Source organism: Rhipicephalus sanguineus, chromosome 1 (genome assembly GCF_013339695.2).
Source record: "Rhipicephalus sanguineus isolate Rsan-2018 chromosome 1, BIME_Rsan_1.4, whole genome shotgun sequence".
Classification (NCBI taxonomy): Eukaryota; Metazoa; Arthropoda; class Arachnida; order Ixodida; family Ixodidae; genus Rhipicephalus; species Rhipicephalus sanguineus.
The window spans coordinates 225,124,189-225,149,673 of record NC_051176.1 but is presented as its reverse complement, the minus strand read 5'-3'; the positions used below and the strand labels follow the sequence as shown (position 1 = coordinate 225,149,673).

The following is a 25,485-nucleotide window of genomic DNA, read 5'->3' as shown; positions in this document are numbered from 1 at the left end:
ACTTGGGGTTCTTTAACGTGCACCTAAATCTAAGTACACGGGCCTCAAACATTTTCGCCTCCATCGAAAATGCAGCTGCCGCGGCCGGGATTCGATCCCGCGACCTTCAGGTGAGCAGCCGAGTGCCATAACCACTAGACCACAGTGGCCTAACCACAGTGGCATAACCACTAGACCACAGTGTGTGAAGATGGCCAAAGAGTACCATGAAACATAAGAATATTGAACAAAATGAGATAGGCACCATATTGTAGCTCCATTCACAGCTTCCACATCATTGTTGTAGTAGATGGGCTATGAATTTAATATTAAGGCGCAACTTTGCAGTGTGATAACTGTACACCAAATTGATGTCTAGGTAAAAAATAAATCGTAGATTGTTGCTCTTAAATGTACTTGTAGTATGTGAATAAGGCTTGTGGAGTGCTCGTGTACACATTGTAACTATTCAGCATAAACTGTAACCTATTGACTTCACCACTTTAGGCATGCAGGCAATATAGTTGCAGTGACTGCTCTTGTAGCAGAGTTGATAAAATGATAAACTTCATTATTCAACTTTTTTGAAATTGTCAGTTTTCAGCAGTCAAATTAAAAGCCGAGGTAAATATCTATACCCCTAAGTCACGATAATTCCACATATGGTACTTCATCCAAATCTATTCATTGCTTACCTAAATATAGAATTTCTGTGTGTGTGCTTTTCTTTTTTCATACTTGTTTGGTGAATAGTATAGAAATTGGAATCGTACGAAATCTAAAGCTACCTCTTAAGGTGGTAGGCCACCTTCAAAAGTCACATTTTTTTTTCGCGAGTTCGATTTTTAGTTTTTTTTGTTTTTTGCGCACACCCAAACATTGAAAAATATGTTGCAACAAAAATTATCCTCCTATCATCATTAGTTCTCGAGTTACAGCAAGTTTTCCATACCCTATGCTCGTATTGCAAAACCGAAACCACATTGCGTTGGTTTCGAAAATAAGTGGTTTCGTCTATAGACCGTTTTCACGGAGAGGAGGAGCGTAGCCTCGAACCGGTGTATTTTCACCGCTTTCTCTCTCTCCACCTCGGCCGACCGCTGCCGCTGGTGTGTGCGGATTCCCGAGTTTTGCACTGCGTGGTGCGTGACAGGTCAGCGTGTTTCCATTTTTCGACGCGCTGAAACAATTGTGCTGCCGCAAATCGAAATGTTGGACGAGAACAGGTCGACAAGCTACCACTGCGCTGTGTTTGGCTGCGGCAACAGCTACGGAAGCCTGAAAGACTGGCAGCCAAGGCATGCGAAGTGCACAATGTTTTTAAATGACTTCGCTTCTCTCAGGTCACACGCCTGCTTCTCCGACAAATAGTATATTATTATATGTGGTGTCTGTACTTATGGTCATTTCTCCAAGTCACCACACCAGCTTGTGATTGTGCTTGGGTGCTGGTACACTTTATCATCTGCACCAAAGAGAACCAATGTCAAGGCTGACGATTAATACACAAAATGTTTGGCCAAGAGTTGTTCTCATGAACCTCTCTGATTTCTATGCTACAGCACATGATTTACAATGCCTGCGGCTAGAAAATGTTCCATCTTAGTGCGTGCAATTTCGAGATTATTGAATGAGCACTTTTCAATCTACATGACAGAAAGGCCCGCATGAGATGTGTTCTTTGGCGTAGGTACGCGTTTCTAACGTTTCGTCGACAGCACGTTCTTTCTCGACTTGTCAATTTTGTGACGATAACTGGGTTAGCGTTATGACAACCGCACTTTTTTTTTTCGCGCGGCAGCCTGGGTGTCGTGAATAATCGGCCCACGTTCGTTAAAGCCAGGTCGTTACCTGGACACGTGCGCTCGTCGTAATGCCTCTGAAATACTCGCCAGAAAGCAAATTGACAATAATGTTACCAAAAACGAGCGCCCTTTCGGCGTATCGCTAGTGGCGGCGGCTCGCGCCGAAGCGAACTTACGCCATATGCCACGCTTCCAGATGTGCAACAGGCTTATTTTTATTTTATCATCGGTGTTGTTTCAACGCCGAATTTTGAGCTCACACGTCGTACTTCTGTTCCTTATCCTGTGCAAGGATCAGAGGCCACAAGCTACGACGGTGACACGAATAAACACAGGCATCGGTGTTTGTGCTCCTGTCGTTCTGTGAACATTGTATTGCAACGTGCCAAGCGGAACCAAAATGGTCTGTTAGGGATTAGAGTTACGTTGAACTTGAATAATCACGGCACGGAAACCCGGGAGCCATCTTAAACACTAATGCGCGCACCTAGCGCGCAGCCGGATAATGGCCTACGTGTTCGCTCGTCTCCATTTACGTTTCTCCGATTATACTTCGACAGTTGTCCTAAATGTTCACGCTCCTTTATAGTGATTATTCCAAGAACCTCACCCGGCCAGCTATAACAAAACATACAAAGCAATTACCAATTTACACATGCTGCTTAAGAACTGCATTGGCATTATTCTCATCGTCGGCGCTGCTGCGGGAACGTCTCGTGGGCCGCCGCTGCTTGCTGTTTCAGCCGTTTTGAAGCTGAAAGCTTAGCGATTATTTATCAGCGCCTTTACACTCGAAAAGCGTTGCCCTGTTTTGCCCGTGCACCGCGAAGAACAGCAATACCTTGTGAACCGAGCGCATACGCGGCATACACCGCCGCGGAACCCCACACACCGGAAGGGCGGCGAAACGTCGCAGACGATAGACGGCGCTGCGGCGGTGGAGTGCTTTAAAAATGGCAGCCTCCGTGTGGAATTGGTGTATATTATTGATATTCAAAATACTTAGGAAATTTTATTTTGAATGCTACATAAGGTGATGTCATTAAATATAACTTTGTGTTTCTAATTGTTTTTAAATCTCAAAAAACGGCCAGAAGGGGGACGCACACCTTTTGCAAGCTCTGAAATTTTTGTTTGTCTTTTTCTCAAAATAAGAATTTGCTCTAAGTCATGTGACGCAAACTTTCATAGCTTTTTTTCTCAGTGTGTACTTTGAACTGAAATTGTGTATAACAATTTAAAACACATATATCTGTGCAGTGAACTAGAATAAAGGAAATTGATGGAATATTTTTGAATTCACAGCTGATTTTGCAAACAGGTTCAGTGTAAATTGGCTCTTTTTCCCCGTCTTTTTGGTTTTTTTAACATTACTTCCTTGATATTTACTGCATAATATTTATCCTTGTTCAATGCATAGCTCCAACTTTTAGTTACACAAATGCCAAAACTTTACTGAATTAAGCCAACCATTAGTCACTTATCACGGCTGGCGTGACTACCACTTTTAATGCAATTTTTGACAAAGATTACCTCCCAGTAAATAAATAATCAATATTTTACACTATAAATGGCTGGGTAAGTTAAATAAGACATGCTTGTTTTGAAGAAAAAGTTATTTCAATGCTGGCTGCTCTTAAAAAAAAACTTTTTTTTAGAGTGGCCTACCACCTTAAGGAGACTGTCAATAATCCAGAATGTGTTCTCTCATTATGGTGTTAGTGGAAAGGTTGCGTCTTGAAAGTTATTGAAAAATGAATTATTTGATCACTTAAGAAACTAAAGAGAAAAGTAAGTACAGTAATACCTCGTTAACTCGAAGTAGTAAAAACCAGAAAAAATTTCGAGATAAGCAGATTTTCGAGATAAGCAAAGTTGGGCAAATTCCATTGAGAAGTTCAGTTCTATCTAGAAACGTTATCTCTACTGACCACTTTCTTAACGGGAGCGCCAAACTGGCTCTTTGTAAAGGTTTTGAAGAAAAATAATGACATACCAGCGCTATTAACCAGCTGTGTTTTTCGGCACTGCCTTTTTATTTAGTGCAGAGAGACCGACTAAGGCTGGTCTGCCTCTCAGTAACACTTGCACCTAGCAAAGCTTTCTCGAGTTGCTTAACACATCGCATGTGCCGATCATCCGCGCCGCTGCACTCAAATTTATTTCGCATCAAGCGAAGCATGTTTCTTGTTTCGGCGGATGTCGTCACCCCTCGAGTAGCTGCGTCGACGCTGCCGCGATCACTGTGCGTGACGCCACGTTGTTTGGCTTAAGAAAATGGTCAAACCATCCGATGTTGCAGGCTAGGTCAGTTTAGCCCACCGCTAAGTCCAGAGAATCGGCCTTATCTGTCGATGTGACTGGAAGGGGCTCCTCTCGCACGATGCCACACATTCAGCGCCGTTTTGACGTCCGGAAACTTCGAGCCTCGAATCCGTTTCTTTGATTAGGGCTACCTTTCTTTGCAGCATCAGTGACTTGCTTTGCTTTGGTGGCGTTATCCTCACCACATCGCACGGCCGAAGAAAAAATCCGCGCAACGTGCCTTGCGTAAATAAAATGCTGAAATCGCATCTCTGGCGGTAAACAAAACGTGTACGACCCGAGCTATTTTGCAGGGCCTGCTTATGTGCACGTCTATAGCGTCACATGACGTGACACAGGGTTGCTCGACAAAATTGGTATGCCGCTAGGTTCCGACTTTACTTTCGGGAACAGTGCCCACTTCGTCGTAAACGCGGCAGCCTCGCGCGAACCTTGTGAAACGTATGACATTTTGCCGCTAGTATTTTGTGAAACGGTTCAGCGGCGAAGTTTCGGTTCCATTATCAGTCGAGATTTCGAGATAACCGAAAGTGGGCACGGAAATACTTCGAGATAAAGGGCAATAAATACATTGCACCTATGGGAAATTGTTCGGTACCGCGGAAAACTTCGACTTAGCCGATTTTTCGAGATATGCGAGTTCGAGTTAACGAGGTATTACTGTATTGCTGTATTAGTAAATTGCCTGCTCATCCACATTATGTTAAACATTATTTGTACATTATAATGAATATTAGCTGTACTTCTTTCTTGAACCTAAATAGTGGGAAGGCATAGTAGCAGTCCACGCTGCCCTTCTCCGCCCGTGACAATATTCAACATAGGTTTCAAGCCAGATGCATGTGGAACCATCAGTCATTGGCATGATCATGTTTTTGCCTGGAGCTTTTGAGAAAACTTAGATTAAAGGAGGCCCTGAAATACCTTTTTTCTTTTACTTATTATGACTTTAACTCATTAACTTATTACTCATAAACATTGCTTCATATTAAGCTAATTTGTAGTGCTTAAATATGTGCAATATGTATTTGACTACTATATGATATGCATCAATTGAGCTGGTGCAAGATAAAGAGGACACAAGCATGAGGGTGCACTCTAGCCATGTGCGCATAGCAAATGGTACACTATCCACACTAATGCACTACAATGTGTGTGTAGCTGCGAGCATAGATACTGCGGCTGTCTTGGGATGCTGGAATGACTCCACTTTCCAGCAAGATGCTGGGACCATTGCGTGCTCTGATTGGTCTCTTAATGTAATATTAGCTCCATGCTGGGAAATGATGCGAGGCAGCCCAAGCGCCCATCTCAGGGAAAGAGAGTACCATGTACACCTGAACCGGAAGCAACAGTGAGCACGTTGAAAAGAAACAAAACAAAATGGTCAAGGCCGTGATACACCCAGACTTCGCTTTTGGGCGGGGCCTTACCACCTTGTCATCTGCTTTGCATTGAAGCATTGAACTCTTACAATTTGTACAGCCTAAAGTTGCACAGAAGCCTTGCTTCAGTGTAAGCAATACTGTATTGTATCCTGCACTTCTTGCTTCATTATAGAAACTGCCATTGCAAAAGGTGTTCATCAAGCAGGCATCAGATTGGCATTATTTTATGCCATAACTTAGAGCACAGTTATTTATTGTAAGGGTTTTTGACCGTGCACATAGGGGAAGCTAAGCTTTGCTTCAAACTCATTTGCAGCACCTAGATGCTGTTTTCATTTTTCATGGGGGAATGGAGGTTTTTTTTTTGTGTGTGTGTGTTTGCTTTGTTTATTAATGTTGTGATAATCTGTTAATCATGCAGAGGCTTTTCACATTGTGCTCAGAAACCACTTGATTAGGGTTGCTGCTAAACCTGTGTGTGTTTAACATTATGTCCATGATGACACCGATCTCGGCAGGAATATGCTAGGTCAGGTGGCGTTAAGAGTTCAGGCACAGAGCAACAAACAAGCAAGAGAGAGGTAATGAAAATTGCAACACTAAAAATTTGGGTTGGGGGAAGTGGTGCAATAGAACAATGCAGACATGTATTCAAATCACATATTTCTGGTAGCCTTATGTGGAGTGCTCTTTTGCAGGAAGTTTGCACACTGTACCTGGCTGTCAAATACAGTGGAGATGAAATGAGCTCAATGAATTTGCTGGGCTTAATCATCTGCCTTTTGGGCATTGCTCTACACATTGTTGTTAAGTCATTCAACACTAACGGTAAGAGGCCACAATATTTTTTGTTTTTTCTCTTTGTGGCTGGCCTGTTTGGGCAGCTGTTATACCTGCTGTTGCACTTTCTCTCAGTCCTTCAAATGTGTATGCTGTTTGTGTGTGATGCAGCCTTGCACTTCCCCAAGTGTGCTCTTCTTCATTTATTCACTCCCTTAACTACACATTACTCTGTCTGTGCGCCAAGACTAAAGAAATGATGGAGTGATCACCCCTTCCACTCTAGACAGCTTTATTTACAAAATTTGCAGGTTATGCTGTTTTTCGTGCTGTGCCATGTAGTCACATTTGGTCACGTGCAGGGACATAGACAAAGTGCACATTGGCAGGAGCATGCTGCCTTGCCTTTTTTGTGTGTCGTCGTAATATCAGTTACTGTGTCTGTTTTGCTGCAAGGAAACTGTAACGACATGCAAACTCAATTGGCATAACTGTTATACATGTCATTTCCTTTCTGGCCTAACAAGAGCTGCAACCTCTGCAGTTGTGTGCTTCTCAGCTTGCTTACTATGCTTCCAGGGCAGTAACAATGCATGTACTCTCTCACTTGGCTTAGCTGCACCCCTTGTAGGCAATGACTTGCCGTGCTATTTCAGGGCTGGGGCTCGATTCCATCATGCGAGTCACGTGCATGCTTCTTCCTGGATCGCTTCTTCCGCTTTTAACATGCAGAAAGGTACGTGATGCCTGACACCGCTCTGCTAGCTTGCCACCTGCTCTTCTCACTGTCTTCTTATCATGTAGTATGCCTTAGCGAGTGTTTCGTGCATTAACCCTCTCAGACGCCACCTATGAAGAACTGTCTGTAAATGTGTCAAATCGATACTACGTTATTTCAAGGCACTCGATATTCTATTGCAAAAATAATGTCATAATCCGTTAATTTATTTGTGTTATAGTAATTAATTCTAATTCAATTGTAACTAAATATCTTTATTGTGATGCCATTCATGCTCTGTTTTTGCATTAATAGAATGGAATCTTATGCCAGAAATATAGTGTCAATTCATTTTCGGGTATGTCCATTTGGAGCAAAGAAAAATTATATACTTTTGACGTGGCTCGCAGGTAGGGGCACGTCGAACGACTCGTCGAACTGCGTAGTGCCTTAAGCAAACTGATCATATACAACAGTACACTGCAAAATGAAGTTAAATGAAGACAAATTTATTATGCAGGAGGTTCATTTTATCTAAAGCTCAATGTATCTTGCTCTCTCTTAGCCCCTAGTCGTTACAAATGGCAAAAACAAGTGATGTACACAATTGTGTACATAGCGTGTCAAAGGGTTAATGGCAGAAAAAATGGCAACAAAGTTTCTTATGGCAAATGCCACGAGGGGACAGTTGACATAAAGTTCGAATAACAGGTGTGTATTTATGCAATGAAAAGTAATTCCTGTGCAGATTTTCTCTTTGCATAAGTTCAGCTTAGGCACAAGCTATGAAAATTATTTGTGTGCAGTATGAGGACAGAATATAATATCTTTTTTTGATTGCACAACAGACTGCAGTTTGTTACTTCCACATGCCGAACTGGTGTCTCCTGACCACAATATAGTGCCGTTAATTTTCTAGCCATGGAAGCTGCATTCCTCTAGGACAGAGTGCAAAAACACTTGTGCACTTGAGATCTAGGCGCATGCTAATGAGCCCCATATGGTCAAACTATCACTACATCACCCTTAAGCCACTGTGTAGCTTAGGAATGAAGGAAAGAAGTGTTAATTTCAAGGGCTCGTTTTCTTTTTTGTTATACACAATATTAATGAGAACTAACAGACAATAATGCCAAGGAAAGTATAGGGGATGTTTTTAGTAATGAATGTAAGGTAATTGTGAAGAAAGAAAAGTGGACGAAAAGATAGCTTGCCGCGGGCAGGGACCGAACCTGCGACCTTCGAATAACGCGTCCGATGCTCTACCAACTGAGCTACCGCGGCGGCCATCCCCCCGTCCACTTTATAGGGTATATGTGTGCATTAAACGTGGGAGCGTCAGTCAGCGCCGCCAGTAGCCATGACGGCGAGTGTGGAACACTCTTTTTCTGCCTTGTTGGCGTCACGTAGCACGTGAACTTATTACGAGCTGGCAGCTGACCAATAATCCCTCGCATACTACCTGAAAGCATCAAGTCTGCCAGAACGAGACCCTCGCTATGAATGAAGGAAAGAAGTGTTAATTTCAAGGGCTCGTTTTCTTTTTTGTTATACACAATATTAATGAGAACTAACAGACAATAATGCCAAGGAAAGTATAGGGGATGTTTTTAGTAATGAATGTAAGGTAATTGTGAAGAAAGAAAAGTGGACGAAAAGATAGCTTGCCGCGGGCAGGGACCGAACCTGCGACCTTCGAATAACGCGTCCGATGCTCTACCAACTGAGCTACCGCGGCGGCCATCCCCCCGTCCACTTTATAGGGTATATGTGTGCATTAAACGTGGGAGCGTCAGTCAGCGCCGCCAGTAGCCATGACGGCGAGTGTGGAACACTCTTTTTCTGCCTTGTTGGCGTCACGTAGCACGTGAACTTATTACGAGCTGGCAGCTGACCAATAATCCCTCGCATACTACCTGAAAGCATCAAGTCTGCCAGAACGAGACCCTCGCTATGAATGAAGGAAAGAAGTGTTAATTTCAAGGGCTCGTTTTCTTTTTTGTTATACACAATATTAATGAGAACTAACAGACAATAATGCCAAGGAAAGTATAGGGGATGTTTTTAGTAATGAATGTAAGGTAATTGTGAAGAAAGAAAAGTGGACGAAAAGATAGCTTGCCGCGGGCAGGGACCGAACCTGCGACCTTCGAATAACGCGTCCGATGCTCTACCAACTGAGCTACCGCGGCGGCCATCCCCCCGTCCACTTTATAGGGTATATGTGTGCATTAAACGTGGGAGCGTCAGTCAGCGCCGCCAGTAGCCATGACGGCGAGTGTGGAACACTCTTTTTCTGCCTTGTTGGCGTCACGTAGCACGTGAACTTATTACGAGCTGGCAGCTGACCAATAATCCCTCGCATACTACCTGAAAGCATCAAGTCTGCCAGAACGAGACCCTCGCTATGAATGAAGGAAAGAAGTGTTAATTTCAAGGGCTCGTTTTCTTTTTTGTTATACACAATATTAATGAGAACTAACAGACAATAATGCCAAGGAAAGTATAGGGGATGTTTTTAGTAATGAATGTAAGGTAATTGTGAAGAAAGAAAAGTGGACGAAAAGATAGCTTGCCGCGGGCAGGGACCGAACCTGCGACCTTCGAATAACGCGTCCGATGCTCTACCAACTGAGCTACCGCGGCGGCCATCCCCCCGTCCACTTTATAGGGTATATGTGTGCATTAAACGTGGGAGCGTCAGTCAGCGCCGCCAGTAGCCATGACGGCGAGTGTGGAACACTCTTTTTCTGCCTTGTTGGCGTCACGTAGCACGTGAACTTATTACGAGCTGGCAGCTGACCAATAATCCCTCGCATACTACCTGAAAGCATCAAGTCTGCCAGAACGAGACCCTCGCTATGAATGAAGGAAAGAAGTGTTAATTTCAAGGGCTCGTTTTCTTTTTTGTTATACACAATATTAATGAGAACTAACAGACAATAATGCCAAGGAAAGTATAGGGGATGTTTTTAGTAATGAATGTAAGGTAATTGTGAAGAAAGAAAAGTGGACGAAAAGATAGCTCAGTTGGTAGAGCATCGGACGCGTTATTCGAAGGTCGCAGGTTCGGTCCCTGCCCGCGGCAAGCTATCTTTTCGTCCACTTTTCTTTCTTCACAATTACCTTACATTCATTACTAAAAACATCCCCTATACTTTCCTTGGCATTATTGTCTGTTAGTTCTCATTAATATTGTGTATAACAAAAAAGAAAACGAGCCCTTGAAATTAACACTTCTTTCCTTCATTCATAGCGAGGGTCTCGTTCTGGCAGACTTGATGCTTTCAGGTAGTATGCGAGGGATTATTGGTCAGCTGCCAGCTCGTAATAAGTTCACGTGCTACGTGACGCCAACAAGGCAGAAAAAGAGTGTTCCACACTCGCCGTCATGGCTACTGGCGGCGCTGACTGACGCTCCCACGTTTAATGCACACATATACCCTATAAAGTGGACGGGGGGATGGCCGCCGCGGTAGCTCAGTTGGTAGAGCATCGGACGCGTTATTCGAAGGTCGCAGGTTCGGTCCCTGCCCGCGGCAAGCTATCTTTTCGTCCACTTTTCTTTCTTCACAATTACCTTACATTCATTACTAAAAACATCCCCTATACTTTCCTTGGCATTATTGTCTGTTAGTTCTCATTAATATTGTGTATAACAAAAAAGAAAACGAGCCCTTGAAATTAACACTTCTTTCCTTCATTCATAGCGAGGGTCTCGTTCTGGCAGACTTGATGCTTTCAGGTAGTATGCGAGGGATTATTGGTCAGCTGCCAGCTCGTAATAAGTTCACGTGCTACGTGACGCCAACAAGGCAGAAAAAGAGTGTTCCACACTCGCCGTCATGGCTACTGGCGGCGCTGACTGACGCTCCCACGTTTAATGCACACATATACCCTATAAAGTGGACGGGGGGATGGCCGCCGCGGTAGCTCAGTTGGTAGAGCATCGGACGCGTTATTCGAAGGTCGCAGGTTCGGTCCCTGCCCGCGGCAAGCTATCTTTTCGTCCACTTTTCTTTCTTCACAATTACCTTACATTCATTACTAAAAACATCCCCTATACTTTCCTTGGCATTATTGTCTGTTAGTTCTCATTAATATTGTGTATAACAAAAAAGAAAACGAGCCCTTGAAATTAACACTTCTTTCCTTCATTCATAGCGAGGGTCTCGTTCTGGCAGACTTGATGCTTTCAGGTAGTATGCGAGGGATTATTGGTCAGCTGCCAGCTCGTAATAAGTTCACGTGCTACGTGACGCCAACAAGGCAGAAAAAGAGTGTTCCACACTCGCCGTCATGGCTACTGGCGGCGCTGACTGACGCTCCCACGTTTAATGCACACATATACCCTATAAAGTGGACGGGGGGATGGCCGCCGCGGTAGCTCAGTTGGTAGAGCATCGGACGCGTTATTCGAAGGTCGCAGGTTCGGTCCCTGCCCGCGGCAAGCTATCTTTTCGTCCACTTTTCTTTCTTCACAATTACCTTACATTCATTACTAAAAACATCCCCTATACTTTCCTTGGCATTATTGTCTGTTAGTTCTCATTAATATTGTGTATAACAAAAAAGAAAACGAGCCCTTGAAATTAACACTTCTTTCCTTCATTCATAGCGAGGGTCTCGTTCTGGCAGACTTGATGCTTTCAGGTAGTATGCGAGGGATTATTGGTCAGCTGCCAGCTCGTAATAAGTTCACGTGCTACGTGACGCCAACAAGGCAGAAAAAGAGTGTTCCACACTCGCCGTCATGGCTACTGGCGGCGCTGACTGACGCTCCCACGTTTAATGCACACATATACCCTATAAAGTGGACGGGGGGATGGCCGCCGCGGTAGCTCAGTTGGTAGAGCATCGGACGCGTTATTCGAAGGTCGCAGGTTCGGTCCCTGCCCGCGGCAAGCTATCTTTTCGTCCACTTTTCTTTCTTCACAATTACCTTACATTCATTACTAAAAACATCCCCTATACTTTCCTTGGCATTATTGTCTGTTAGTTCTCATTAATATTGTGTATAACAAAAAAGAAAACGAGCCCTTGAAATTAACACTTCTTTCCTTCATTCATAGCGAGGGTCTCGTTCTGGCAGACTTGATGCTTTCAGGTAGTATGCGAGGGATTATTGGTCAGCTGCCAGCTCGTAATAAGTTCACGTGCTACGTGACGCCAACAAGGCAGAAAAAGAGTGTTCCACACTCGCCGTCATGGCTACTGGCGGCGCTGACTGACGCTCCCACGTTTAATGCACACATATACCCTATAAAGTGGACGGGGGGATGGCCGCCGCGGTAGCTCAGTTGGTAGAGCATCGGACGCGTTATTCGAAGGTCGCAGGTTCGGTCCCTGCCCGCGGCAAGCTATCTTTTCGTCCACTTTTCTTTCTTCACAATTACCTTACATTCATTACTAAAAACATCCCCTATACTTTCCTTGGCATTATTGTCTGTTAGTTCTCATTAATATTGTGTATAACAAAAAAGAAAACGAGCCCTTGAAATTAACACTTCTTTCCTTCATTCATAGCGAGGGTCTCGTTCTGGCAGACTTGATGCTTTCAGGTAGTATGCGAGGGATTATTGGTCAGCTGCCAGCTCGTAATAAGTTCACGTGCTACGTGACGCCAACAAGGCAGAAAAAGAGTGTTCCACACTCGCCGTCATGGCTACTGGCGGCGCTGACTGACGCTCCCACGTTTAATGCACACATATACCCTATAAAGTGGACGGGGGGATGGCCGCCGCGGTAGCTCAGTTGGTAGAGCATCGGACGCGTTATTCGAAGGTCGCAGGTTCGGTCCCTGCCCGCGGCAAGCTATCTTTTCGTCCACTTTTCTTTCTTCACAATTACCTTACATTCATTACTAAAAACATCCCCTATACTTTCCTTGGCATTATTGTCTGTTAGTTCTCATTAATATTGTGTATAACAAAAAAGAAAACGAGCCCTTGAAATTAACACTTCTTTCCTTCATTCATAGCGAGGGTCTCGTTCTGGCAGACTTGATGCTTTCAGGTAGTATGCGAGGGATTATTGGTCAGCTGCCAGCTCGTAATAAGTTCACGTGCTACGTGACGCCAACAAGGCAGAAAAAGAGTGTTCCACACTCGCCGTCATGGCTACTGGCGGCGCTGACTGACGCTCCCACGTTTAATGCACACATATACCCTATAAAGTGGACGGGGGGATGGCCGCCGCGGTAGCTCAGTTGGTAGAGCATCGGACGCGTTATTCGAAGGTCGCAGGTTCGGTCCCTGCCCGCGGCAAGCTATCTTTTCGTCCACTTTTCTTTCTTCACAATTACCTTACATTCATTACTAAAAACATCCCCTATACTTTCCTTGGCATTATTGTCTGTTAGTTCTCATTAATATTGTGTATAACAAAAAAGAAAACGAGCCCTTGAAATTAACACTTCTTTCCTTCATTCATAGCGAGGGTCTCGTTCTGGCAGACTTGATGCTTTCAGGTAGTATGCGAGGGATTATTGGTCAGCTGCCAGCTCGTAATAAGTTCACGTGCTACGTGACGCCAACAAGGCAGAAAAAGAGTGTTCCACACTCGCCGTCATGGCTACTGGCGGCGCTGACTGACGCTCCCACGTTTAATGCACACATATACCCTATAAAGTGGACGGGGGGATGGCCGCCGCGGTAGCTCAGTTGGTAGAGCATCGGACGCGTTATTCGAAGGTCGCAGGTTCGGTCCCTGCCCGCGGCAAGCTATCTTTTCGTCCACTTTTCTTTCTTCACAATTACCTTACATTCATTACTAAAAACATCCCCTATACTTTCCTTGGCATTATTGTCTGTTAGTTCTCATTAATATTGTGTATAACAAAAAAGAAAACGAGCCCTTGAAATTAACACTTCTTTCCTTCATTCATAGCGAGGGTCTCGTTCTGGCAGACTTGATGCTTTCAGGTAGTATGCGAGGGATTATTGGTCAGCTGCCAGCTCGTAATAAGTTCACGTGCTACGTGACGCCAACAAGGCAGAAAAAGAGTGTTCCACACTCGCCGTCATGGCTACTGGCGGCGCTGACTGACGCTCCCACGTTTAATGCACACATATACCCTATAAAGTGGACGGGGGGATGGCCGCCGCGGTAGCTCAGTTGGTAGAGCATCGGACGCGTTATTCGAAGGTCGCAGGTTCGGTCCCTGCCCGCGGCAAGCTATCTTTTCGTCCACTTTTCTTTCTTCACAATTACCTTACATTCATTACTAAAAACATCCCCTATACTTTCCTTGGCATTATTGTCTGTTAGTTCTCATTAATATTGTGTATAACAAAAAGAAAACGAGCCCTTGAAATTAACACTTCTTTCCTTCATTCATAGCGAGGGTCTCGTTCTGGCAGACTTGATGCTTTCAGGTAGTATGCGAGGGATTATTGGTCAGCTGCCAGCTCGTAATAAGTTCACGTGCTACGTGACGCCAACAAGGCAGAAAAAGAGTGTTCCACACTCGCCGTCATGGCTACTGGCGGCGCTGACTGACGCTCCCACGTTTAATGCACACATATACCCTATAAAGTGGACGGGGGGATGGCCGCCGCGGTAGCTCAGTTGGTAGAGCATCGGACGCGTTATTCGAAGGTCGCAGGTTCGGTCCCTGCCCGCGGCAAGCTATCTTTTCGTCCACTTTTCTTTCTTCACAATTACCTTACATTCATTACTAAAAACATCCCCTATACTTTCCTTGGCATGTGTAGCTTAGGGGCATTCAATATCATTTTTAAAGCAAGCATTAAAAAAAAAAAACTAATATGAAAACGGCGTAGACGGTCGGCAAAAAAAGTCATAGGTATAGGTCGGCAAAAAAATTGGAGCTTACTCAAACTCGCTCAAGAAATATATTTTGCTCTGAGGGCTCTGGGGACTTAAACTCACCAAGATTTTCATCAACTGGACTCACTCGGACTCAGACTCAACTCACCAGTATCTTACTCAGCTGGACTCAGACTCAGGGCTTCACCTGAGTCTGAGTGAGCCTGAGTGAGTGGACTCATGAGTTTGTTGGTGTAAAATTAGCTTTTTCGATCTTGGTGTCAATCCTCTTTAACACCAATATATCACATAATCGGTACTCTACGATACACCTTTAGATCTTACACCTTCAAATACGAATTACCATCATATATCATATACCTATCTCATCATTATCATATCTCAATCCAGTAGGGACATTTTTATGAAATACGCGACTCACACGAGATATTTATATCAAGAACTTCCGATGAAAGAGTTTGCAGGCGAAGGTCATGGCACCCCTCCTCCTAACTCATGCCTCTGATCAATAAATATTGAGGTGGCTCATGAATGCTAGTGTACTGATATATGTGTGAATAGACTTGAGTATAAGCATAAGCCGATATAGGGCTGATAGGTATGCTGAAGATGAGTACATAGGACTATAAGTTGGCAACAAAGGGTGGAGCTCACTTGAACTCACTCACGATATATATTTTGCGCTTAGGGCTCACTAATAGACTCACTAATATTTTCTTCAAGCGGACTCACTTGGACTCAGACTCACCAAAATATTATTCACGCGGACCCACTCAGACTCAGACTCACGGCCCGATCTGAGTCTGAGTGAGTCGACTCATGAGTGAGTTTGCCGACCTATGGTTGTGCCTATGTCTCCATTTGTATTCATTTTTTAATGTGCCGCTGTTATTCAAAAATGAACCAATACCAACTTGCCCAGTTTTCTATCCAATTCACTTTCAGTTAACAGTTCACAAAACTCATAAAAACTGTATTACAGAAAGCTGGCCTTTCACAGCTTTGCAGATTGTTTGCATATCTGAAGCAAGATGACTGCACTTTACATTATTGAGCTTTTCGTCGTCATCTGCTAAGCAAATGCGCTGTTTTCTAAAATCCTTACCCTGAGGAAAAGTTATTTAACAACAGGTATGGTCAGAAATACTATTAGGTGAAATACTATCAGTTCATGCATCCTGGAGCAGCACCTGTTCTGTATCATAGCTTGTCGGTTCAGCAGAGTTGAGTAATAAGGCTGTTGCTGCTTCATGTACACAGCAGATGCTAAAGAAGCAGCCATAGCCATAGCCATGGTCACGGACCCCTGAAGAGAACATATCACGACAATCATGGACTTGCACAAGGCTTTTATTTGTTGCTGTATTGTAGGTGGTGTAGCGCAAAGTAGGATGAGGGACACAGAAATGACGAAGATGTGCACTTACTGCCAAATGAAGGTTTATTGTTTCCTTCAGACTTTCATAGGAGGCATGTTGTAACTGCACTATTGGTAAAATTTCGTGAATGGCATCTTAATTTTAAAGACCTCCACCCTTCCTGAAACAACTACAATAGCATGGACAATAGAATGCGATTCTATCGCTCGGAACCAGAGGGCCCACGCCTCAGCTTAAGTGCACTCTAACCGAGCCTCACAGCAAGAGAACCATGATGAGGAGAGTTCCGAACCACTCTCAAAACTTCAGTACTACAGACTGCAAGGCAGGAAATATCCCCCACTGCACAACTCTCTCACGCATGCCAAAGCAGTTTTGTGGAGGCAGCTACAGAAAAACGCCTTTCTGCACCGCGCACTATACCACTCTTCGTACCCCGCCCAGTACTAGCAACAATGCTCAAGTCACAATTCCTTGGCTATGTTCTACCCTGCCACTTGGGCATGTCAGCTTTAGAGCGCCAACCCTCCAACCCTACAATCCCACACCCCACCGCACAACAGTGGAAAGCCTCACTGTCTAGCTTAAACTCCTGGGACCAGCTCGATCTGTTTGCGAGAGCACGCAAGGTAGCCACGGCTCATGGTATCCTGAACTTGGGATTCTACCCACTCCCAGGGTCTGTCTTAGGACCCTGTGGTTTCTCTTTATTTTGATAAATGTCTTCTCTCTTTTTCTGCCATTCCTCACGCAAAGTTAATGGTGGTGTAAAGTTGTTATACCTCAAGCACACTACTTAATAAAATGAACATAGTTTCAGCACCCTCAACCGCTCAGTAGTGTGTTTTAGCAGCGTGTTGACGTCTTACTGAATGACATGATCTGTAGTGCAAAACTCGATTGGAAAGACTATGAGGCAGGCAGGAGTGGAAAGAAAGGTGGTGCTATACTCGCAACTGTTTTATTCAGCATAAAGCTTCTTACAAATATATCTCATGCACACACTCTCGACACCAGGGGGCAGCACAGACCAAATGACAAGTCACCTTGTTCGCGACAAGCTTAGTAATATCATTTCCACGTCATATAGTGAAGCATGTTGCAGGTGCCTTTATAAAGCTATAGGGTCAGAGCAGCGTTGTTGTTTTTGGCTAGCCTACTTTTCATTATTTCTTGGAGGTTGTGGATAATAACTGGCAAATGCTCATAAACACTAAGAAAACTGTACACATGACTAACTCACCAGCAGCAGCTGCTCAAATATCTGTATTGCATAAACAATGTGCCTCTGGAAGCCCTCCAAGAGTGCAAATGTTTAGAAGTAACATAAAGTTCTAATTTGTCTTAAAATGCAAATAGAATCGACCTAGTCAAAAGGAAGTAAGAATATTTTGGTTTCTGCAAAAAGATAGATTGCACGGCATCAATGAAACTTACCATCTACAAAACTCTAATTAGACCTTTGCTGTAGTATGCTAATGTGATGTGGGATCCATGTACACAATGAAATATTAACACACTAGAAAGTACAATAAATTTGTTGCATTTCATCTCCCATTCCTCTAACCTTTGTTCATCCATAACTTTATCACTTGACCAGCTTACTAACTCCACACGAAGAAAGATCAACAGATTGAAGACCCTCTTTAGACTTCTGAATGGTCATACTGGCCTAAACATTGATATATGTCACCCCTGTGCCTAGAAAACACATGTGAACAAAACACCAGATAGTCCATGAATTTTTGTTCCAGAAAGCTACCTTTGAATGTAGCTTATGTTTTCTTTTCTTCTTCTTCTTTTTTTGTCTCTTACAAACTTGCTGGATAGAATCAACTGCCTGTTGGGGTAGTAAACATGGGTACCGTGGGTGCATCTATGATTATAATTAAATGTATGCATTCATGTCACTGGATTCGGTGAAGATTGTCGTCTTTCTCCTGTCTTTCTTTTTTTTTTATCAATGTCCCACTTTTGTTTTATTACTGCTGTCATGTTCCCTTAAAGGTACTGATGAGTTTTATTGAGAACGCTGTGGTTGGACCTCGTTCTCAGATAGGATAGTGCATGCACTTCTTCCTTTCTCTGCTCACCAGCCTCTTCTCTTGCACACTGCCACAGGTGGCGCTAGATATGCATTATTCTCACTCACACTGATTCGGCAATATGCTAACTTTTTATTATATGTTTTTCAATGCTTATCCTGTGTCAATTCTTGCTTTCTTTGAGGCAACTTAACTTTGTTTGCATTTGCATATATCTATATCTATATATATATATATATATATTTGGCAGTTTCTACGTATGAAAAATGAAAAATCAATTGATATTCTATGAGCTCATGCTGTTATAAATTCAAATCCAGACTTTGTGTGTGCTCACGCATATGTGTAACTGGGCAGTTTACTGGGTGAACTCTCCATACAAGGATTGAAATGGGGTAATAATAAACTCTAGGAAATCACCGCACTAACTATATATTTTGTGTTATCAAGCTTAGTGAGAAAGTCGGAGTGCTCACAGTCTGTCTTTGTAATGATATATTTCAGCGGAAGAGGATACCGTTTACGAGCGTTTGGGGTCAGAGCAAAATCTGCTGAATACAGGCAATGAAGTTGCTGATGACAGCGATGAAGAAGTTTGTCACTTTGAAATGCAGCCGCTAACAAGAAGACAACAGGCTCACCGAATGGGCTCGTGATCAGCCAGACGTTGCAATCCTGCATTGAAACTTTCTATGTGTGTCCAACTGCTGAAACTGTAGTGGCCTGCATCTTGCCGGTGCACTGAACACTCGGAATATTCTGCCAGCAGCCAATGGGATCAACACATGTAAAGAGGGAAACAAGACTGTGTTTTTATTTTAAGATATTGCAGACATTGTCTGTATTGCTCACTCTCATGCTTACTTTTTTTTCCTGTAGTCCTTAAACTTGTCTGTCTTCTTTGTTTTTTGGGAACACAATGAGCACGCTTGGTGCATAGAAAAGCATCCAATGACTTGGTAATATTGCTACCATACAAGGCCTGCCATACAGCAACAGCTGGGCTTTAAAAAATGTTAGGACTATTATGTGTTTGTCTTCATACAGTGGCAGAGCTAGGTAGTAACTGCATGTTGACAGGTGTGCAAATTATTCGTAACTAGTAGTCAAATACGTAGATTATTTTTGTTTTTACTGAGGTTCAATGTAGACATTCGTTTGGTAACAGGGTTTTCACATCTTGTATATGACAATTTGCGCTTCCTGCATCTTCTTCTACGCTGTAAAAGGGTGCATGAAGTGCAAAAATGCTGAAAATGTTTTTTTCTTCTTTTCTTTTTTTTCATATTAAATGGCATCATATTAAATGGCAGCAATTCCAGCAACATAGAAATAGCCACATCAAAATACATTGTTTTTCAGCTAACTCAGTCTAAGTTAAAAAAAATTCACGTGTGCATTACAAGAATACAACCAACTTAGTATTTTTCTGTGTCCTCTTGTACAACTCAGAGTATTTTAATAGGCTGACGTTAATAATTAATTAGCCAACTTTCAAAGTATTCCTTTAATTTAAAATGTTCCGTGGAAAAATTGTAGAGCCTGTTAATATGTGTCCACAGAGGCATCAGTTACAGGGTTGCTGGGCTCGCCCCCCTAGGTCTAGACATATCGTATAATGCTGGAAGAAACCTTGAACAAACAAACTTCACCGAAAGGTCGCGGGATCAATTCCCGTCCGGGGCGGCCGCATTTTTGATGGAGGCGAAAATGCCTGAGGCCCGTATAATTAGATTTAGGCGCGCGCTAAAGAACCCCAGGTGGTGTGGTCAAAATTTCTGGAGCCCTCCACTAAGGCATCCCTCATAATCATATCGTAGTTTTGTGATGTTAAACCCCAACCCCCCCTCCCATTTGCCTCTGTGTGTCCATATAATTTCTGTCCATAACAATACCTACTGTTGTTTTATTATTCCTTTTTCTAAGAGAGTGCATGAGATTTGAAGTAAAGTACCATGTAACTAAATGCTTGCATGCAGCAACATTAGTGCCTTGAAGCATGTTATTACCAACGAACTATCAATGCTGAATGCGCACAGACTGAAGGTATGAACAGACCACGAGCAAAAATGATAAAAAATGGCTCCCACACTTATTTTTTGATGCATTGCCTTTCGCCGAAAAAACCTCCTCGCCTTCTGCATTGTCTGTCAACAGTAAGAACGCTGATACCAACAAAGCTTCAGGAATTGAAATGAACCATTTATTGCATATCTCCATTGCCCAGTTCAGTTGATTGATTCAAGAGGCAAACTATCTTAAGAGGTGCAGAAGCGAAGATCTTTGTATTTAATCCACCTCCATTGCTTGAGGCCTGTTTATGCCTTCAGAGTGTTTGTGGCATTGATCATTCCTTCGTAATGTGTTGGAAGGCACTAATGTTGCTGCGCACAAGAACCTATTCACGTGAAACTTTTTCTAATCTCGTGCACTTTCTTGAAGTCTTAATTGAAGCCACAATAGCTATGGTCATGCAAATAACTTAATTAGGCACTAATTAATAGGCTCTACTTGTTCTCTGTTGAAGACTTTACATTTAATTTAAAGGAATATTTTAGAAGTTGGCCAATTAATTACAGTTGATTGTCTGAGCTCATTTTATACATGCTCTTGAGTTGATCTAGAAGACAGCAAACAATGCTAGGTTGGTTGCATTCTTGTAAAGTGCACGTAGATTTTTTAAAAATTGACTTGAGTCAGCCCAAAGACCCTGTATACGATGTTCACATCTGGTGCTCATGCTGCCGACGTCTTGAGTCTTTCTCTATTGGTGCCTTGTCTAGACTGCTATGACTGTGGTATAATTGATGAGGCCTGTGTGTCAGCTCCTGCATGCTTCTGACTGTGAGAGATTTTACTATGTCAATTAATGAAGATGTGTTGTTGAAGTTAGTATGAACGATTGTTATAATTTATGTAGCCGCAGCCACCACTGCTTGGTGTCTCAGAATTGCCACGGTGTTAGCAGCAAAAGTATTGGGCATTAGTGCACTTAAACCACTTTTCTAAAATTTTGTCAGCGTTACGTGAAACACACTCTGTGCTAGTACCACAGTGTTTTAGTGCTGCCTTGGACATGTGTGTGGGTATTATAAATGTCCAGCTACACAGCAGTTTCTTCAGCACACGTTGTAGAAGGTGGGGTGTGATTATTAAGAAATATTTGTAGTATCCAGCTATTGTTGTCTGCACTGCCTCGATGATGAGGGGGAATGTTTGTAACGTTTCATTTCTTTTTCTGAAAACCTGGAACTAGTACATATGTTTTAGACAATTAAACATAGTGCACATGGCTTCTAGCTGTGTGTGTGAACTTTTTTAATCGGACACAGAGAGCAATATTTGTTGAGGAGTAATATGCACAAATATATGCTAGTCTCCGTAAACACTAGTCTTATAGGGCTGAGGAGCAGACGTGAGTGTTAAAAATTTATACAAATGCATGCTGTTCCTGTATGTAGTTGTAAATACGGCAAGTTTTCCAGGATGCCAGATATGTATGAGTATGATTTCAACTATATGGCACCTGTGTGGCAAGATTCACCCCCCCCCCTCCTCCTTTTTTTAAAAATAAATATGGACATATGGCAAGATTCATCACCCTTTGTTCTTAAGAAATGAAGACATATTATAACTTGTACTGCTTCTTAAAACTTGTCAGTGATCAGACAGGTTTCTTTGCAAATGGAGCCAGTAATTCAAATCTTGGAAACTGTGCAAGAAAACCAAATCAGGCATATTTTTTTTGCCATTGCCAAGATGTTGTGACATATGTACCAACAAGCTCAGTTTAAAATGCTTCTGCAGGCATGAATGTTTTGATAAGGCAGGTCAAAGACTTGTCAGGGGTTGAAGTCTGGGGCCATCTGTCGTGCATTGCCTGTACAGCTAGATAAGTTAATTTATGCTCATGATTGTTTCCTGTGAAATGAAAGGAATCAAGTCAGCATTTCTATTTTGCTTTATGAGTATCCTATCTTGTGTTCTTCAAGCATGGGGTTTGGAAAATGTGATACGTGCTTCATTCCACTGAGGTCTTTTTATGTGTGTCGTAGGTGTGCGTGTCTTGAAATATTTTATTTTTTCTAGCAATAAAACAATGAATGTGGGAGAAATTGCAGGTGGTGTTCTGTGTTTTATAAGTTAATTGGACTGTTCAATGTGACTATTGGGCAGATACTGTGGCCCAATAAAAAAGTACTGTTGCATGGATAAGTGCAAACAGCAGGTGATATGTAGGGACATCTTCTGCTGCGGAGAAGAAAGATCTCGCTTGTGTTCATTCTAGTATGATAACATCAACACTTCATCTACTTATGTGAAAATTTTGCCAGTATAATGTCTAATACAGACATTCACTGATGAGGGATTATCATGTCAGCCTTCATAGCACACTGAAACTCTTGCGAGTGCTTGGACACTGTTTTTTATTTTTATTTAGTGATATTGTCAACCCAACAATGGGTCATCACAGGAGTGGAATGGAAACAGTAAAGGAACAAAAGGAAGTGCTACAATTTCTTGCCAGGATCCAGGGGTGACAACACAGCAAAACATTACTAGTGGTACAGAAGAAATAACACACATTAATACAGTTTTTCAAAATTTCACTAACAATTTCATCAGTGATTATTGAGTTGTGTTTGCATTGCCTACATACACACGTGCAAAACAGATATCAAATGTCAAATTAAGCAAAGCATGTACTCAATTTTTTATTGACAGTCACCTATCGATGTTAGTTTCACTATAAGGTCTGACAGCTCATTCAAGTATTGATAGCCATTGGAAAAAAACTAAATTTAAAACATTGCTAAAAACAGGAGGGGAATATACACACCATGTCTTTGTCTAGTGCTGATGTAATAATTTGTATACATGCTAATGTGATCATGAATAACAAGATGTCCTTCCTGAAGAAAAAGAAACTTTAGCCTTTCAGAAGAAGTTGTACATTCTAAAAAGGGTAGTTGCTCACTTTTGTGGAGCTTTTTAGTTATGTTATGTCAGTACTTGTTAAATGAGTGGACTCCTCGGAAAGTACTGCCCTTGTCAAAGTGTATGCTCAGAGAACTTATGCGCCGCAGGAAGGACTTCAATTCTCAACCTTCAAAGGAAGGACTTCAATTCTCCCATTTGACCCGACCGCATGTATCAACTAATTAAAATGTTCATTAACTTAATTTCTTTAATAACTGCCATAATTGACGTCTCTAGCTATCTTAAGATGTCTGCCTCCAGAGAAAAATAATTTTGAAAACGGTGAACAAATATTCAATTTTCCTTATTTTTGAGGATTTTCGAACTCTCTCTTTCTCTCTCTCTCTCTCTCTCTCTCTCTCTCTCTCTCTATATATATATATATATATATATATATATATATATATATATATATATATATATATATATATATATATATAATAGGGGTGTGCGAATATTTGAAATTTCGAATATTTTTCTAATAGTGTTTGCTATTCGATTCGATTCGCGCTGGAATTTTACTATTCGAACAATTCGAACTTCCCAAAGACAAATACAGTCAACGTGCGATTCAGTGACCCCTTCAGATTTTCAACATGCTTCACCTTATTACACTCTCGTATTGCGGCAAAGCTGCCTTTCAAGCTCCGTTAGATCCGAACTTAGCCAAGACACAGTCAACCTAGCGAAAAGAAACACTTTCATGTTGCTATCTCACGAGAATATGCTTAGAAATCCTCTCCAACTTTTTTTTTCAGCAATTTCGCTTCGAAGTATTTGAAAAATATTCAATTCGGATCGCACTCACACTTCAATATTCGAATTCGCTTTGCACCCAAAATTTTGCTATTCGCACAGCTCTAATAAATAAATAAATAAATATATATATATATATTACGCTTTGACCACCGATGAATGCTGGGGACACGGAGTTCGCTCACTGTGGCATGCAATGAAAGTGAGAGCCTTGGCCCTGCAATGTAGCTGCATTTGACCTCAGTAAGGTGATCGGTCACTGTTCAGTGGTGACAAAAAGTGCCAGGTGCCATGCAGGCCGACTATTATGTTTGAATTGCTGAGCACAGTACAGTGATAATGAAAGTCGTTACGAAGCATTTCTGAATACTACGAATATGCACGTGTTATGTCCAGGGTTTTTATTAATTTTCACTTGTGTGACGCTTCAAGCTCTGCTGTGCCTCTATGGTGCAAAGCAAGTGACGCAAAGTTATGCCACCCAGACTGCATTCTTTCTAGTATGAGAAATCGTGACAACACACTAGATCGCCAAACTGCAGTTTCTATGCCTTTTTCACCACATGCACCCCTGACACTGAGATTTCATAGTAGCTCCAACTAAGAAAGGACTATTTTAACAACTCGGTGTTTTGGGGCCTGTTTAGTCCCTTCATCAGGGGTTGTATATTGGGGAAGGTGGTGTTTTGCATTTAAAGTGTCCATCGTAAGAAAGGGAGAGAGGGATGTTTATGGGCAGCGGGGAATGCAAAAGGCAGAGTGTGGTGCAGGTGTCGCTCGGAGATAAACAGCCATGGGATACTTGACCTTTCGGGTGCTAGAGGGTGGAAGGGTATTCCTGAAGCGTATGCTTCTCTGTGTTGCTGAGGAGACAAGGGGCTATTATTGCGCTTCAGCACTCTTTCTTTTTTCCATCGTTTTTCAGAGGCCGTGCATGTATATTGCTAGAAGGTTTCCCTTCATGCTGTTTATATTTCTTGCCAAACATGCAAGGCTACGAGGAAAAGGCATCCATCCTACTTCACAGTACAGGCTTTATAAATCTAAATCTAAAATTTATATGCGGGAATAGATCAGCGCCAGCCTTTTACAGCTTACCAAACCTACATAAACTCAGAATCCCTTTGTGGACACTTGTGGACTTTTTCTTTGTCCGCCCCACTACAGCAACTTTCTACCTACTTGTATAAGATTATATCACCAATGAAAGACTTCTCACGTCTGCAATCCAGAAAACGTGATATTACACTCATATGATGGGTACGAATAGAGGATGAATGCATAGTCCCATTCGATGTGGTCGCCTGGTGCACCTTGCAGTATACCCATTCAGTTAGCTATATCTGCCATAAAGGATGTTTTCGAGTGCAACAGCACACTGAACTAGAGAACCCCACCAAATGTAAGTGAGATTTGTTGCCATCTAGAGCTGTGCCTGTCAAATACCAATTTCACCTTTTGTGTCAGCTACCACAGACAGGTGACAGGGACTACCATGGAGGCTTCAGTCTCTGTGGCCATAGCCAACATAACCATCGA

The 25,485-nt window shown here is 42.6% G+C and overlaps 1 protein-coding gene across 4 annotated transcripts in view; it reads left to right on the top strand.

Annotated features, from left to right (window-relative positions):
• The window catches only part of LOC119373329 (solute carrier family 35 member C2), a 41,516-nt gene extending 19,191 nt beyond the window's left edge, over positions 1-22,325 (top strand). The window contains exons 7-9 of one of the 4 annotated variants that reach the window (XM_049419837.1): positions 6,200-6,325; positions 6,934-7,013; positions 18,718-22,325. In XM_049419837.1, coding sequence (XP_049275794.1) covers positions 6,200-6,325; positions 6,934-7,013; positions 18,718-18,765 — 254 coding nt within the window. In that variant the 3' untranslated portion in view covers positions 18,766-22,325. Of the gene's footprint in view, positions 1-6,195; positions 6,326-6,933; positions 7,014-18,714 lie in introns of all 4 variants that reach the window. The other 3 variants (XM_049419835.1, XM_037643360.2, XM_049419832.1) reach the window with 3 other exon arrangements.
• The last annotated feature ends 3,160 nt before the right edge of the window (positions 22,326-25,485 follow it).